The sequence below is a fragment of the Scardinius erythrophthalmus genome, assembly GCF_964197995.2.
Source record: "Scardinius erythrophthalmus genome assembly, chromosome: 11".
Taxonomy (NCBI): domain Eukaryota; kingdom Metazoa; phylum Chordata; class Actinopteri; order Cypriniformes; family Leuciscidae; genus Scardinius; species Scardinius erythrophthalmus.
The window spans coordinates 4,074,583-4,092,506 of record NC_138231.1 but is presented as its reverse complement, the minus strand read 5'-3'; the positions used below and the strand labels follow the sequence as shown (position 1 = coordinate 4,092,506).

Below are 17,924 nucleotides of genomic sequence, written 5' to 3'. Positions count from 1 at the left end.
CGTCTGTTCGTGTGGACAAAAAGAGCACTGCAGAAAATGATTTTCTTCCTCAGTATTTTTGTCTTGTTTTCCAGTGCAAATATCTAAGCATTCTTAAATCAAGATACGTTTGTAGATATTGATCTTGTTTTATGAAAAAAGCTATCAAAATGAAGTGAGTTTATGCTTAAAACTAGAAAAAAATATTTCAGTGGGGTCAGAAAAATCCACATAATTCGAAGGGAAAATTGATGATTGAGGATGACCCCATTGGCTGATATTTTTTCTTCTTTTATAAGTTTTGTTTTCTGAAAAACAAGTCATTTTGCTTCTTCACGCATCTATGATTTAAAAATGTTTAGATATTTGTACTGGAAACAAGACAAATCACTTTTTGCATTTTGTTAGCATAAAAACCCTTCAAGCAATAGCAAAAACATTTTTTTTATTTTTTTTTATTAAATGGCTAAGTTCTCAAACAAAAATGTAAAAAAAAAAAAAAAAAAAACAAGTACACAAGTGGTGTATCTATATAATAATGATAACAACAACAATAATAATTCATCTACCAATCAATTGGAAGTGCATTCGCTTATTTCCTAAGAAATTCCATATAATCATCGGATACAAATTTCTTACTTTCTTATTCATTCTAATTTCTGTAATGTCATCAACACATCATAAAACACGAGCGCAAACACATACTGCAGGCATGTAGGACTACTCCTCAACATTTGGTCATAATCATCAACCTCATCTGTTTAGTTCCTTCAATAATAAACTCATTACACTCTAGTTCCACCATTCTGTACTTCCAAGAAAGGGAAATTTCAGTCAGACACAAAAAAAGTGGATGTGGGAACAAGAGTTTGGTCTCAAATGGGAAAAGTAATTTGCACCACAGTCACTCCACGAATGTACTGAAAGAAGCAGTTCTTCATTGCTAACTGTGGAGAAGATGGAGGAGAACAAATGATAAAACACTGAATGTTTTCCTTTGAACAACACCGCTCAAAATTGGCTGATTTACCGGAGGACCTTATAATGCTGAAATGTACCAAAGTACTTCAAAACAGTTCATCGGTTCATATCTGTTGGTTTGGATGCTCCTTGTTGGCTCCAAGTACAATTGCATCAAACAAAAGACTTAATTTTGGTTCCTTGGTCATGTATCCATAATATCCCGTGCTGGAGTGGGTTCATGTGGGAGGCTCGTGGCGTTCGGAAGAGCTTGTCCATGTCCCACCGAGTTCTGCTGGACTTCCATGGGAATTCCGGTTGCGTTCTCTCGATTCGGGAATTCTCGCGACTGTTTTCGGTATTCGAGAAAGGTGCACGCCTTGGTCGCGATCGCCACCACGTTCTTCCCGACGAAGATGGTGGAAACCCGGCTGTCCTGGAAGAGCACCATATTGACGCCGCGTATGAGGATGGTCACGATGTTGATGGTGACCAGACTGAGAATAGGATAGAGCATCATCTTCTGGGGAGACACGTGGTCACCCTGCACACTGATCTCGCTCAAAGACACGCAGGGAAGAATCAGAAGCAAAATGTAGCAGTAGAAGAACATCAAACCTTCAGCCCAAATAGGCAAACCCGTCCGCTGTGGCTCCCAAAGGTTTGCCTGCATATCCAGCAGGTCCAGCAAGTCCAAAGCCACCCAGAAGAGCCGACCCCTCATGTCCTCCTTCCTCCTAAAGGTACGGAAGTATTCCATGCTGTCCAGAGCCACCAGAACCAGGTATAGGCCTGGCACACAAATAGACAGCAATAAAGTTAAAGCCTTCCGGGCGACACTCTCCAGACTCTTACGATCAGCCTTACAGTTTTGGAAGATAAAGTAAAGCTTGATCTCCAACACAAAGATATAGAGGAACCAGAGGATCATGGCGTATCCTCGTCGAGCCGTCCGCACTTCTGCTCCAACCCAAACCGCCACATAGCGGAGGACGATAAGAAAGCAGACGTCCCCGACCAGGACAATGATGCAGACGCCGATCTTTCGTGGGCCCTGGTTCTGCTCCACTAGGTAGGCGTCCATGAAGGCCATGCTGGTCATGATCACAAAGGTGGTAAGACACACATGCCGCTTGTCCGGTGGTGGCAACACCATGCTGAGGGCCACCACCACATGCACTCACTCACAGCAATGTCGTCCGCTTAGTTGCACTTGGGTTCGAAGGATTCACAATGTTCCAGGTCAAGCTTTGCTGGGCTTGTTGGAGCGGCTGCTTTTTCATCCCAGTTCGGCGAACTTTGAAGGCATTTGCGATTCCAATCTTTCGTAAACTTGACCCAGGAACAAAGTGAAAAGAAATTATTCTACTAAAAAAGGCAATTTCTTCCAACGGACAGCTTGACTCACTGTTTTGAAATGGTAGTATTGATTGTAGATCTGATGAAGCGGTGTTAAATGATGCAAAGTTACAAAAAGAAGTCCAATGCAGGATTACTTTGCAATTGAAATTCAACTCTTAAAAAAAAGACTGAAGAGACCTTGTTTCAAGCTTTGCTGTGCTGTTTGGTGAACTTTGAAAGCATTTGCATTTCCAATATTTCGTAAACTTGACCCAGGGACAAAGTAAAAATAACTTATTCTACAAAAAAGCTAATTCCTCCAGACTGACAGTTTGATTCACACTGCTTGGCAAGGGTCGTATTGATTGTAAATCTGAAGAAGCAGTGTTAAATGATACAAAGCTCCAAAAAAGGTCCAGATCAGGATTACTTTGCAATAGAAATGCGACTCTTAAAGACCGAAGAGACCTGGTTTCACAATCTTGGTCTTGGCAGATGATTCTTCTCTGACACACTAAATGGAAGAGAAATCTGCCCATTAATCAGCAGGGTTGTATTGATTCCTGTTAGACCGCATGCCTGCCCGACCTCAGCATTCTCAATGAGACGCCATAACTTTCCTCTTTCACGGTCATGCGATTGGAAGGTGATGTGAGGATACATGGACTTTCCCGGAAGCTTTGCATGCATTTGCTGGATTGTGAGTTAGCCGTATTTCTTGTGACATGAAGGGAGCTTTGAGAAAATGGAGCCCAGGAACCGAATGTTCAGACTGTAAATACTCAGCAATTACCGAGTCAGAGTTCTTCAGGCTAAGGTCAGTTGTGGTAGGTCGTTTATCTAATAACGGGAAGGTAACTTTGAGAAAATGGAGTCCAGGAACCGAATGTTCAGACTGTAGATATTCAGCAATTACAGAGCAACATTTGTTTGTGTCTGCCAATGTAGAACTGCTCAGCAGTAGAAGATTGACTCTTGAGGGCTGGTGGTCTTTATCCATAGATCATTCAGACATGGGGTCAGTGGCTCCAGGGGCTCCACATCTGTCTATGGCTCCCCCAGGGGGAATCTCTTTTACTGGGCTTCAGTTTCATCCTCGCCTGCTCTTCTGACACAACCTAGAAAGAGAGAAGGAAGAAGCAGAGCTGTCAGCACAAAGTGGATAATAAATCACGGATTACTGCTAGGAGCCAACAGCACATCCGGTCCTGCCATGGTGTCAGCATCATTTAAAGACATGTGATAACAACATTGTGGAAATGCTCTGTTATATGGCCACTTATTCATTTGCACTTTGAATTAATACAGGGGATGCTCAATCCAGTGCAATAATCCATGACAATATTCCAGCACTGATTTGATCTCAAATGCAGGATGATGGAAGCTGAGAAATGTGTGAGAAACAGCAGAATTCACTCAAACCTTTTTCTCTCCATAGATATAGTTTTTGAGGTTAGAATTATACAGGTTTTATAAGTTGGTCGTCTTTAAGTTAATATGTCATAAATGCATGTCATTTTTTTAGGTATACATGACATGTCTTTGATCTTTGATACTTATCTAATAGCAGAAGAAAATTTCATTGCTCAAAACTGCTCTTTCATTTTTTTTACATAACTGGGTTCTCAGGAATGTTTCTTTTAAGTAGCGGCTTTGTCTCTGATGTTTAATTCCTTAGAAGGATAAAAGAAAATAGATGCAGCTGAGTCAATAGCTATACAATAAGAGTAGATATTGGTCATTTGATATTGGAAGAATTGCTGAGAAATTGAGTTCATATTGAGCTCTGATGTTTAATTGTAAACTTTGGTGCATTGGCTAAACATTGGAAACTTTTTAAAACCTTGTTGAAACTAGATTACTAGGGTCTTTTTTTATTAAGGAGATCACATTTGTGATTTTCTTTTCTCTTCATTATGCATCTTCTCTCTTCAATATCCCACATCTATCCCACAATACCATGTTTACAGTTAGTGTTACTACAGTAAATCCATGGTAAACGTTGGTGATTTGTGAATTGAAAAGTATTCTAACTATTGTGGCGCAATGTTCCTCCTGCTTTCCACATCAGTGTTATTGAGACTGGTGTCATCCGAATTTAAATCAGTTTAAATCACAGAGACATTTGAGGTTTGTATCAGACCATTTGCACCAAATTATCTATTTAGTTTCAAATTTAGTTTCACTCACGATTTAGTGCAACCCCTGGCCTTAAATGCAAAAGACAATCTCTGGACTTTGGACACCCCTCGCTCTAAGATAATGTTTATTTTTCAAGCCTGATGTTAAAACGAATATATGTATCGTCTGTCGAGCCAAGAATAATATAATTTGTAATCATGACTTTGATGGATTTATGCAGGTCAATAAACGTCCATCATTAATAATTCAAGCTGGGAGACTATAGAACTGTGTTTGGAAATCCATTTAGACTGACCTGTTTAATATTCACACACCGAGCCACTGGCGTTTTTCTGATCGAAGGTCGCAGGAGTGCTAATCAACACACTGGGCTGACATTTCACAAAAATTAAGCACAAATAATGAAAACTTGACAACACGCAGCTAGCCAAATCTCATCCGCCTGTCTCATTCCAGAGTAAAATGTCATTCAGAAAAATGGAAGAACAAACTACAACAAAAAAAACAACAGTTGAACTAAAGGTAATTGGAGTGTGTTTTTAATGCAGACCATCAGGAGATGAGTTAAGCTCTCTGTCATGTCCAACACAATCTTATTAGCATTTGGCAGAGTACACAGATAGCAGACATAGATCTCATTTCTATGCTTGTCAGCTCAGAACGGGGGCAGATTTAAATCAATGTAATAGTCCTCAGAATGATGCATTAGTGATCACCTTGGGCTTTTTTTTACACTATCTGTATGATACATCACTTGAATATGAAAACACTGAAAGTGCTGTACTTTTTCAGTATCTGCTTTGATATTTTGGAGAAATATTAATCTCTAATTTTGTTTCAAACAGTTTTCCAAATGACTAAATGCAAAGGCGTGACATTAATAAGCATTAGGCCTGTCGCGATGATCGATTAGTCGTCTGATGGCCGTTATTCGAGCTAATCGCAATTATTTGAGATTATTTGTGACGTTTGAATTTCAATCACAATACATAGATAGACAGTGAAAGGTCTTCCTTCATAAAAAATAAAGGTTTGTGGGTTTAATCAGACTGCATCATATATTATATTAGATTTTATATTATATTATATTATATGATTTACTTTAATGCTGTGAAATTATAATATAATATTATTTCACAGCATTAAAGTAAATCATGTGGGCCTATTTTACTATAATTTTTATTATTATATTATATATGATTCCATATAAAAAATAACATCAGGCTTACACTGTAAGTGACATGAACAAAACAGAATTAAAATGCTATTTGCAGTTATTGCAATCATGATCGTGACATGCCTAGTAAGCATACTGTCATTTTTAATAATTGTTAATTAATTTTAGTAAAGCAAATACTACTTAGATGTATAAATAGTAAAATATTTTAATTACAAATTCACATTTCAGTTAGATTTTTTTATATCAAAGAAATGAGACCTTTAAATGTACAATACAATATAAAAATATACAATATATTTTATACAAAATATACATATTGTTTTATATACAATATAAAACTAGCTTAATTTAGTTTTATGCAAAATATAATTTCATATTTTTTGTTTAATTTTTTTGGTGAAACTTGTCAGACATGTGACAAACTCATCCCAATTGAAATACAGATCGAAATTAATTCATAAAATAAACCTTAAAGGCTGAAAGGTTACTCTTTGTAAAAGACCCTTCTCACAAATCTCTTAACTATGTCAGATACTTTCTACTCCTAAGAAAAGACCCCAGTAATCTCACATATGTCTCCTCTAGAGTTTCAGAAGAGATCTCAATGTGTCAAATTGCTAACCATTTATCATCAAACGATATGTTGATATCCATCCATATTCATTTTACATCTTTATACGCTCACAGCAAATCATCAACTGACTCATTTGTGTCTACTTTTATTTCGGCAAAGGAATTTTAAAAGAAACATCTGTGACAAAGTTGATGCCAAAGCCCTTGCAGATGGATGTAACAAACCAACCGACTGCACACCAGACAAATGTTCAAACTTTTCAAATAACTTGCTTCAAAGTGAAGACACGATTATATTGAGCACAGCTGTTCTCAGACGCAAACTGATTCACTGAAGAAATCTTTAATGTTGCCTGAATTAAAACAATGAATTATAAAATGCATCCTCTTTCAAGGCCCTAATGCATAATGAAAAAGTCTGCAATATTCATTTCATATGTCATTCAAAGAAACGCATTTTGTCAGTTGTCCTTTTCTATAGCCTATCGAGTGCTGAAAAATGACACGAAATCTTCTGATTAATCGTCAGATCGGTTTAAATCTTTGATCAGAGCTGGCTGAAATCACCAGTGCCAATTCATTTCATAGTGCAGAGGTTTTTATCAGTCCACCAGCAAACATATTCATGTGTACAAGCTTCTGAGGAAGAGCCAAAGTTTGTGAGGTTCATGGCATCAAACATTTGGAAGATATCCTGGAGTTTTATTGGAGACACTTGGTATCAAGTAAACAAGATATTCATGAGCAGAACTGAATATTAGAGATAACAGGGCCGACCACCAGTGTGTGAAACGCAACGTGAATTCATGAAAATACATGGACTTCACCTGAGCAAAACAGTATTCTGGTTTGAAAAAATGTTGTGGCTTATTGACAACCATGACTTTGAAGTTTACACTACATTTCGTCACCGTATTTTTCTTAAGGAAGTCATTCTAAAGTTTAGACACTAAATAGTGAGTGCATCAAAGACTCAAACAGTAACAGCAAGCTTTTGACTTGATTTTTATCCCTTCTATCGAGTGTGAGGATTTTTATTATTCTCTAAATAAGAATAAATTCATTGAAAAAAGCAGATTGCTGTTTATTATTTACTTATACTACGGGACTGTTGAATGCTTGAATCTGATTGGTTGACGAATGTTCTAAGTTGTGCAATTATTAAATGCATGGCTAAAGTAGTTCCAGCAGGTTTTGACCGCATTACAGTTCCATATCACTACGCCAAAAGATTTCAGTGATTTCAAAGGTCGTTACAGCCGACAACAGCAAAAGAACCAAAACCCACAACGACACTGACCGAACAAATAAATATAGTAAACAACGGGATAAAAACGACAAATTATTTCCATGTTTTTGCCACAAAATTACGTTTTGTGTACGGAAAGCACATACTCTCTTTCTCCCGCTCAACACACACACACACACACACACACACACACACACACACACAGTACGGACACACTCGCACAGAAACGTGTTGTCAGCGCTGCTCTGACGATTTTATCAGTAAAATAGTTCAACAACTTTAAAGCTACATGACATTTCTCACTAGCGAGGGAATAACGACACTGTTTTTGAAGCAGATAAACTTACAGTTTCGCTATTAGTAGAGACGCTGCTGACGAACACTGTTGAGAGACACACAGGCTCAGGTTATTCATACACACTTAATCTCTCTCTCTCTATAACTGCATTAGTCGGCTATCAATGGCTGAAGCTGAAGTTACTAGCTCTAAAATTAAATGAATTGGCAATGGAGGATGGGATGAGATGTGTAAGAAACTAGTCCAACACAGTGTTTTAGTGACAAATATCTTGAAATACAACATCTGAACAATGTCTTGAGGTGTGCTAACCGTAGTATAAGTGTAATAATTGACTCTGTTCCATTGAATTATTAGAAAATGATGCACACGAGGCGGTACACCTTGTGTGTGCATTATGTTCTAATGATTCAACAGACTGTCGTCAATTATTCATTACTTACAGTATGCTGTATTAATGTATTTTTGTAGTCTGAATCATTTGTCATGCAGCGAGAACCGCAGCGCCTGCAGTTTCAGAACAGAAGCCACAGAATAGAAGTGAGCTCATACAGTCTTAGAGAGGTGTGTTTGGCAGGGAAGAGGAGAGGTGAGCATTCAGATGCAGTATCAGTTTATTAAAAAACACAAACAAAGGGGAACCAGGTACACAACAACTTACAAGAGGTGTAAAGACAATGACCGACAAAAGACAACTGAAACACTGGGGTATAAATACACAAGGGCTAACAAGGGACAGGTGAAGGTGATAAGTTACAATGGAAACAATGTAGGCAATGAATCAAAGCAAACAGGAACTAAACACAGGCGGAATACAGGAACAATGAGAACAAAACACTACAAAATAAAAGACCACAAAACAAAACCAAGACAATATGTAACACCTGTACACATCATTTTCTTTTATTATATTGACATGGATTTTGATTGGATCGATAGCTACAATATTTAATAACAATCCTTTAAATAAGGTCACTTTTCAATTCATACATGCATAAGAAATCATGTTGTACAAGCATTATTTTAGCTATAATCATCAGTTATATTCATGTTTAATGTAAATGGATACAAACACAATAGTTAGTTCAACGATATACATTTTTGCCCAGAATAAACCGCATTGTGGAGCAGATTTTATGTCCATAATAAAGCATCTGGCTGCTAGAGAAGAATCAAACTTACCAAAAAAGTAATCAATCACACTATCAAGAAGTATGCCCAGCTTATAGTGAATCACCTGGCACTGATGCCATCATTAAAGTATTAATCATTAACAATGTCTACAGCATGCATCTGGGTCTTAGGTTTGTCAAGCAAGTAGACTATGCTGTCTCAATTACGTTAACATGTCTTCCAGATGCTACACTGGCACTTCTGTTGGCATAGCAGATGTCCCCTGACATCCCTTTTATAATTGTGCATATTGCATCCTCTTTCTCTTACTTTTCGTGCTGACAAAACACGATGTGCATGGTGGATGTCTGTTTTACAAGCTATTATCAAAAGTAAACACAATAACATGGACGTTGTCTCAGCATAATGAAGTAAAACGACATGTTAAATATTAATTGGGAAACAAATTTTTGTGGCCCTTGTGCGTTTTGTGCAAGTCAGTCTGTTTGCTCTCAGCTAAATATACACCAACCGTGCCAGCTGTTTACCTGAGGGACAGTTATTTTATTCCCCCAGCAAAAAAAAAATATTTCAAATGTATATTAATTCACAGGCATTAAGCAAGGTCATGAAAAAGCTGGTACACTAGGTTGCTCTCATTTAGTTCTGTGTAATTATTCATGGCTTATTCTTATTCGGTCATCTTACAGAAACTAGATGAGTTGGGCCATGAAATTAAATGACAAAAACCCACCACTGCTGGGCATTCATACTGAGCAGTTATTAAAATCATGTGAAGTCACTTCTCAACATTGACCTGAAGTCACTTCAAAAGGAGGCTAATTCAGATAATTAACCAATACTAGTTGAGGGTTGTTGTTACATGCTAAAGTACGGCATGCATCACTGTTACTTTTGCTCAAATTGGTGGTCTGATCGAACCATTAAACCACTTTGGCATGTAATTCACGCCAGAGCATTTGATTTTCACCTGGTGGATGATAAATCACCAAGTCACCATGAAATATGTAAATTTGTAATTTTATGTAAAATTACAGTATTTATTATAAATGATTTATCTGTGCACATCTTTTATTTATTTATTTTTTAAATTCAAGTCGTAATCTCTTCTCTTCTCTGATGATGATAGCAAACAACAACCATCCAATCATTTCCCATTTCCATAAAATCAAGTCCTGCCTTATATTGTTTTTTTTTTTGTTCGAGAAGCTGTTTCACTCGGATATAGTACGCCACAATAGGGAAGGAAAGACTATTGCAACCTCAGTTTCATGAATATTTTAAGGGTAAACCAGTAAGCAACAACACTAGCAAAGTAGCAAAAGAGTTCTGCAGGGATGAAAACCTTAATATGTTTCAGCATTTCTGGTTCCATCACCCCTTTTTTTTGTTAAATGCCTGAAATTTTGTTTGCAGCTTTTACTTGTCTTGAAAAAGCTGGTTACTAACAAGTGTCTAAATGAGACTACAGAGGTTGTCGGGACATTTAACATGATCACACCGAACAGGTAAACTCATCTACTCACGAGTCGCTTTAACTGCCTCGTTGTGTTTATAATCCCTCTCTTGCAAACTATTCCAACTCAGGCATATTACTGGGGTCCTAAGCTGGGACTCATCACTTCGCTGGGACTCAACACCATAGACAGTATATAAACTGGACACAGCGACCCCATTGGATTCAACGGAGACAAGTGAAGTCAATTAGAAGCACTCACTTCCTGATGGCTGAGCGTACTGCGCAGACTCAAGCTGAGCTTGACGACGTAGATGTGACGTGAGCAACCCGTCTGTCTTCTAGTAGCTGTGCCGAGAGAAATCTGAATCATTCCCTTCCGAATCTTGCAGAGACGGAGAGCGTGAGTAGGAGGTGTCCATGAGCTGGAGCAGGAGCAACTTTTGCTAAGTATTCTGATTAATTATTTTGTCGTTTTGCCTCCACGTCCCCCCGATCACCCGCGAGCTTCTCCTCCTGTCCATACGGTAATCTCTCTACTGTGCGACAGAGAGTCGCGTGGTTATAACGCAATCGTTAGCCTATTTTTACAAACTGCATCTACGGGGCCATAACGTAAGATACAAGGTAATGAAGCCTTTTATACATTTTCGTGTTTCTTTAGAAATAAATAATGGACAAATGGAGTCTTTAAACGCCTCAGATGTGAAGTTATTCGCTGTCAAAGTGACGCCAAAATGAATGGGAGTCAATGGAATGCTAACAGCAGGTGATGGTCTGCTAATCAATGGCGGCGCCCGGGGAAACTTCAATATTTTATGAAACCCTGCCCCCCTGCTCAACACTTCAGCAGATCCCCTACTTTTCTTCTATTCTTCCGAGTGAATGTCCTGTAAATGACACGGCTCACTGCTGCCCTCTGACATCTGGTATAAAAAAGCACTTGCAATGCGCCATGTGTCGAACAAGTCCATCTGCGCTCATCTGCAGTTGAGGATACTTTATCTGTGTCCGAAGTTGTCCCCTATTCCCTTAAATAGGGCACTATGTATGGTAAGAAAATACCCATAATACACTATGAAAGTTGCAAGCAGAATGAAGTTCAGTGTCTGACCAGAAGATGGCGCCTGCAGCTGAATCCAAACCGCTTGGTCCAATGTGGCTACAGCGTAATATCATAGAGTACAGCTGGATAAATTGAGAATCATGATTTTTTTTTGTTTCAAATAGAGACAACGACCTTTCAACGTGATTACGTAATGCGTGGCACATTGCAGAGCTAGTGCAAGATGAGTATTTGTGGTTAAAAAGTTTTAGAAAAAAAAAAAGTTTGCATGATGGTTTGACTAGATAAGACTCTTATTCCTCGGCTGGGATCCTGTAGAGCCCTTTGAAGCTGCACTGAAACTGTAATTTGGACCTTCAAACCGTTGGATCCTATTGAAGTTTTCCTCAAACCATTATTTCTTTTCGACTGAAGAAAGAAAGTCATGAACATCTTGAAAGACGTGGGGGTGAGTAAATTATCAGGATATATTAATTCTGAAGTGAACTACTCCTTTAACTTTTATTCCAGTACTTCTGTGATCAATATTTGTAACAAAAATAAAGATACTGTGTGGTTGAAAAGTCTGTTTGTGAAGCTGTTTTATACCTATTAATGACAACTGACACTGTCTCAGTGGCAGGGCCAACACAGATTAGTTTTTCGGTGTGATTTTATCAAAGTTTTAACAGAACTTTGTCATTTTGAAATGAGATCGCGTGGGTGTTTTAATCAAGCTCATGATCTTCTAACGATTGATCGTGCAGCTCTAGCTGCATTGCAACAATTATTAAACTGTTTAACTGAAGTTTATACATAGTTTCCATGACAGATTTCAAGATAAATCCTTTAATTACTACTGGAGCTGCCAGTAAGCCAAGTTTCAAATTATTATAAAGCAAGCACAAAGTATGCAAAAACGGCAGCCCTTCCGTCACACTCAGTGTCCGAATTCACTCGTTCGTTTTCATTCACTCCGTCAAGTGAACTATATTTGTGGAGTAATGTAGGGAATGGTGAATTAGGGTATAGGAGGGGATTTGGGACACAGCCTTTGAAAGCTGTGCATACAAGACTGTGTGTGATAACGCAGAACATTTAGTAAACCCGAGCTCTAATGGTGTTGATATTGTAGTTGTGCGACTGGTGTAGTTCATTTAGCTTATGTTTAGCTTTTTCTTCTGGCGATTGTATTTAGTCGTATCGTATTAATGTTTTGTCATTTGTGCCCCCTTCATGATAAACAAAATGTTTAAGAATCATACATTTATGTTGGTCACAGAGCTTATTTTCTGCAATAATCCAAAATCCTGCTGGGTTTTGTCTGAAACAGGGTGATGCAAACTGAAGTAAAGCCTACAAAAATCTGCCATCCCTCCAGCACTTTAAAAGAAATACAAATAGCGTTTAACCATGCAAAAGTCTTTAAAGCAATTTGATCTCTTTGGCCATTATGGGATAGTTTGGGGTTTTAGCTAAATTAATAGCATAAATAATCCAACCAACTACTATAAAACTGACTACAGGCAAAAGAAAGATATGAGTGTTTAATCAAATATGTATTAGCATGAAGCCAAATCCGAATGCTAAATGGATAAACGTTTACATTTATTCATTTAACAGACACTTTTATCCAAAGTGCCTCACAAATGAGGCATTATGCAACAAGAGCGATTCATCCAGGGGCACAGAAACATGATTATCGATACATTTTAGTTGAATTTGCAGCTTATTCTGGTCAAGACCTCCCCACTTAAACCGGAAGAGACCATCTGACTGAGCAAACCAATCACATTTAGCTTTTTTAAGTTTTGAATTAGAGTAATGGCAATTATTTTCCAACTTTCATTTTCAGGAGGCACATATCTTGCGTGATGATTTCATTTCACAGAAATGTCTTTCTCCCTTTGAGTAAGTTGATTTGTTCTAAACAACATTTCTATTAAAATGTCAATCCAAATGTGTTCTTTATGCACAAAGAAGGATAAAAGGGATCAAAGCTTGTATGTATAAATAATTCATCCTCAAAGTGAAGAGAATAAGTGCGATTCCTCCCTCCTGTCACTCAAACCTCCTGAGAAAAACAAGCGGCGTGAGAGTTCAGAGAGTAACAGGCAGAAGAACATCAAACGTACAAAAATATCCTGTCTTAGATTAGCAATTAATTAATGAACATCCAGTTATTCTGCTTCCCTGCTATACAATTTAATAAACAGTTAAAAAGGCCTTACGATGATAGAGTTTTATATATTGAGAATATATGTGTGTATATGAGCAAACACATTACAAATAACAATTGAGGATAATATATGTGCACACACACACACACACACACACACACACACACACACACTATATATATATACAATTCTTGACATTAACACCCGCCAATTTCAGCAGTGGCGTGTAACAGTCACTCCTAATAGCCACTTTGGTGGGTTGAATTTTATATAATATACATTTTTCAGTTGTAGTCTATTAAAAAGTAATTTTTAAAAGTCATAAAAATATCTAAATGGCAGTTTTCCCCCATGGTATCATGTCAAAATTGTGAAAATGTGAAAATGCTGAGTGGCTAGTAACTTTGGAAAACCACTAGCCACAGTGGCTGGTGAGCAAAAAAGTTAATGTCAATCTGATTGGTTGACGAACGTTCTAATGTGTGCAATTATTTTCAGGGAAACGCACGGCTAAAGTAGTTCCAGCAGGTTTTGACCGCTTCACAGTTCCATATCACTTCGCCAAATGATTTCAGCAATTTCAAAGGTCCTTACAGCCGACAACAGCAGAAGAACTAAAACCCACAGCGACACTGACCGAAATAAATATAGTACACAATAGGATAAAAACAACAAATGTTTTTTGCGAGAAAATTACGTTTTATTATGTACGGAAAGCACATACTCTTTCTCCCGCTTTAAACACACACACACAGTACGGACACACACTCGCACAGAAACGTGTTGTCAGCGCTGCTCTGATGATTTTATCAGTAAAATAGTTTAACAACTTAAAAGCTACATGACATTTCTCACTAGCGAGGGAATAACAGCGCTGTTCTTGAAGCAGAAAAACTTACAGTTTCGCTAGTAGTAGTAGAGTATTGCTGCAACAGAGGCTTGGGATTAGATGCGTAAGAAATTAGTCCCCCAACAAATAGTGTTTTAATGACAAATGTCTTGAAATACATTATCTGAACAATGTATTGAGGTGTGGTAACCGTATAAGCATAATAAGCCGTTGAATTATTGAAAAATAATGCTTCGCATCATGGCCGCATTATTACCTTGGTGTGCATTATTTTTCACACACACACACACACACACACACACACACACACACACACACACACACACACACACACACACACACACACACACACACACACACACACACACACACACACACACACACACACACACACACACACACACACACACACACTTATATATGTATATATTTATGCTTGTATTTATTTGAAAATGCCACGTTTATTTCAGTGGTTATTGCAGATTTTATTATACTTTTAATAAGCACTCTTCTACTGAACATTACTTTTGTTATTTTGGTAAATTGTTGATGATGAACCAGTTGAAAAGGATGTGTAATAAAAAACTGCATACTGATCAATAAAAAGTATTGAATATGATTTCGTATATCAGCAGCACAGTGAGCACATTGATTTGTTAGGCACGTAATGTTGTTCATTTATTTAATGATGAGCACTGTTCACCCTCAGGACAATAAATGTTCTTTTCCAGCACTTATCCACAGTCTTTAATCTTAAATGTCAATATCCACTTTTTATCTCCTTCTGTAATTCATAAAAAGAAATGTAGGTGTGATTTTATTATTCTGTGCTGAACAATCTTCGGCTATTACAAACTTTTTTTTATCTGCGTCTCCAGTATTATACCTACACTTTTCCCTTTCAAACTAGCAGAGAAAAACAACAGACACACAGTAAATAATCGTCTGTTGTGCTGAGTAAAAAAAAAAGATCTTCACAAAAAAAAAACTACAACTACAATAGTTTGTCATGAGTTTGTTAACTTTGTCTGACAGTTAGGGCCCTATTTTAATGATCTGAAACACAAGTATCAAACGCGAAACGCAAGTAACTTCGTGGGCAGATCTCGGGCGCTGTTGCTATTATACCGATAAATGACTCTTGCGCCCGACGCAAATCCAAAGTGGGTTGGTCTGAAGTCGCTTCATTATTCGGTTTGGGCGTAACGTGAAATAAACCAATCAGAGTGACATCTCACATTCCCTTTAAGAGCAGGCGCGCTTGTTCCATGGCGGATTGCTATTATAACGGCGGATTTGCCAGGAGCGGTTCACAGCCGAGGAGACCGACGTTCTCGTCAGGGCCGTAAAACACAGAGAAGTGACATTGGGGATGGAGAAACACACCCAAATTAGCTTTGGTTAAACAGGCGTATGATTATTTGGGTAAATGTGTAAGCTAGATTTATGCCTATTTTTTCACATCTTCATGGACACCACAATGATTTCCCTCGTGTGGTAATATTTTTCCTTGTAATTATGTATGGTTTGCAAAAATGGGAACTGCTACGTCTGTGTAGATGAGAGAAACAAAGTATATGTACGTTGTGCACACGCCTTAAAATAGCGTCTGAATAACGCTAGACGAGGTTTTTCCTGGTCTGTGGCGGAATTGTTTTCTGAAACTGCAAAATAGCACCAGGGAACGTTTGCGCCGGACCACGCCTCCTCTCTTCGCTGAACCGCCCCCGGGAGCGCAAGTTCATTCCCTAATTTACCGACGTGCGTCTGTGGAGGGAAAAGTCCGCTGTGTGCGGGTGCAAAGTAGGAATGAAACATGCGTTGGTGTACAAAGTCAATTGCGCTGGGTGCAAGATAGGGCCCATAGACTTGAAGTTTGAATGTTGTAGGTATGTATGCTACTAGGGATGGATGAGATCAATATCAGAAGGGAAGATCATAAGTACGGATCAGTTAGAAAAATAAAACATGAAAAGTTAGCAAAGCATGTAACAGCTCAAGTGCTGTTTTGAGTTTAGTGGATGTAGCTTTAAAACCAGAGATTTTATGGATATGTTGTCAAGCCAACATAATAAATTCTTTAAGAGTAAATTGAACAAATGCATTAGTCAGAAAACTGCCAAAGAGTAAAAACAACAAAAAAACAAAAAAACAACAACATCCAGTGCTTTGCCTGATGGGAAATCTGAAACTGGCTAGAAATGACATTTTCACTGGACATTTTACTGTAGGGTAGTAAATAGTTTTTTTCGATGTGACTTTATTAACGTTCAATAAACACTCAATATTTTTGTATCTACATTTTGGTCCATTTATATTCTGGGTGGTTCTTAATCGATGCTTGAGTGGGTTTGTTTGAATCACTAACTCCAAGAATAAGCAATAGTGATTGTAGCCTTAGTAAACACCACTAATGAATAAATATTGTTTTGAGTTGCTCATTAATAATAATCAGCAACTATAACAAGTTTAATTGTGCTTACTTTGCATTTTAGTAAATGCTTCTCATCCGGACAATTATGCACTTTGCTTCATTGTAATTTCGTCTGGAGCGGGCTTAGTGTGTAAAGAAAAAAGAAGAAGAAAGAAACCTTTTATATTAACATCACACTCATATCAGGATACCAAAAGCCACAAGTCTGCTAAACCTCTATTTGGATTTCATATTTGTTTTAGTTCAGAAGTCACATGATATTCTAGTTACTATGGCTGTGATGCTTCAATGTTGTTCGTCATGCAACAGATTTGAGGGATATATTTTGAGTAGCACAGGTTTTGTGGTTAGAGTTTGTTCAGATCAATAACATTATTATGAGCAGTAATGACTTGGTAAACAAAAATAACTGATTAAAATGAATGTAGAAGCAATTCAGAGAAGACTAACCCCTGAGAGCAAAGTCTTGATCTTTCTATCAGTCGTGTTAATCACTGTGGTGGATAAAGTGATGAAAGTATCTACTCTGTATTCACCAAACACATCCAGCTCAGATAATCGCTGTCTCTCATGCTCTCCAGAGCCTCGATTAATGCAAGGGATTGTGATTATACCAGTCATTTCACCTTCAGCGCTCACGGATTAACTCAAGGTAAAGACAATGTCAAACCGTTCGGTTCAGGATCAGTGTATTCCTGGAAAAAACATCCGATTTGACCTATGCATATGCAAAAACATCAGAATACAAGTCTTGAGGTTCAATCCTTAATGGATTGACATTGTTTTCACTTTTGCAAATGCAGAAGCCTAAGGCTATTTTAAAGGGGTGGTTGATTATGATTTAACTTTTCTAACTTTAGTTAGTGTGTAATGTTGCTGTTTGAGCATAAACAACATCTGCAAAGTTACAACACTCAAAGTTCTAAGCAAAGGGAGATATTTGCTTTTAAAGAAATCGCTTTTTAAGGACTACAACAAACGGCTGGTAGAGACTACACCACATTCCTCCCGGGTTAGTGACATCACAAACCCTAAAATTTACATAAACCCCGCCCCCGGAACACGATTTATAGATTATCATGACAGAATATGCTAATCAATGA

The 17,924-nt window shown here is 37.8% G+C and overlaps 1 protein-coding gene across 1 annotated transcript; it reads right to left on the bottom strand.

The window, feature by feature from the left end:
• Positions 1–1,144: 1,144 nt before the first annotated feature.
• On the bottom strand, positions 1,145–2,095 carry tmem121ab (transmembrane protein 121Ab; the record flags this gene model as incomplete). The annotated part of the gene is made up of 1 exon (XM_081378648.1): positions 1,145–2,095. The coding sequence occupies one exon, from the start codon at positions 2,093–2,095 to the stop codon at positions 1,145–1,147; it is 951 nt and encodes a 316-aa protein (XP_081234774.1).
• Between the last annotated feature and the right edge of the window lie 15,829 nt (positions 2,096–17,924).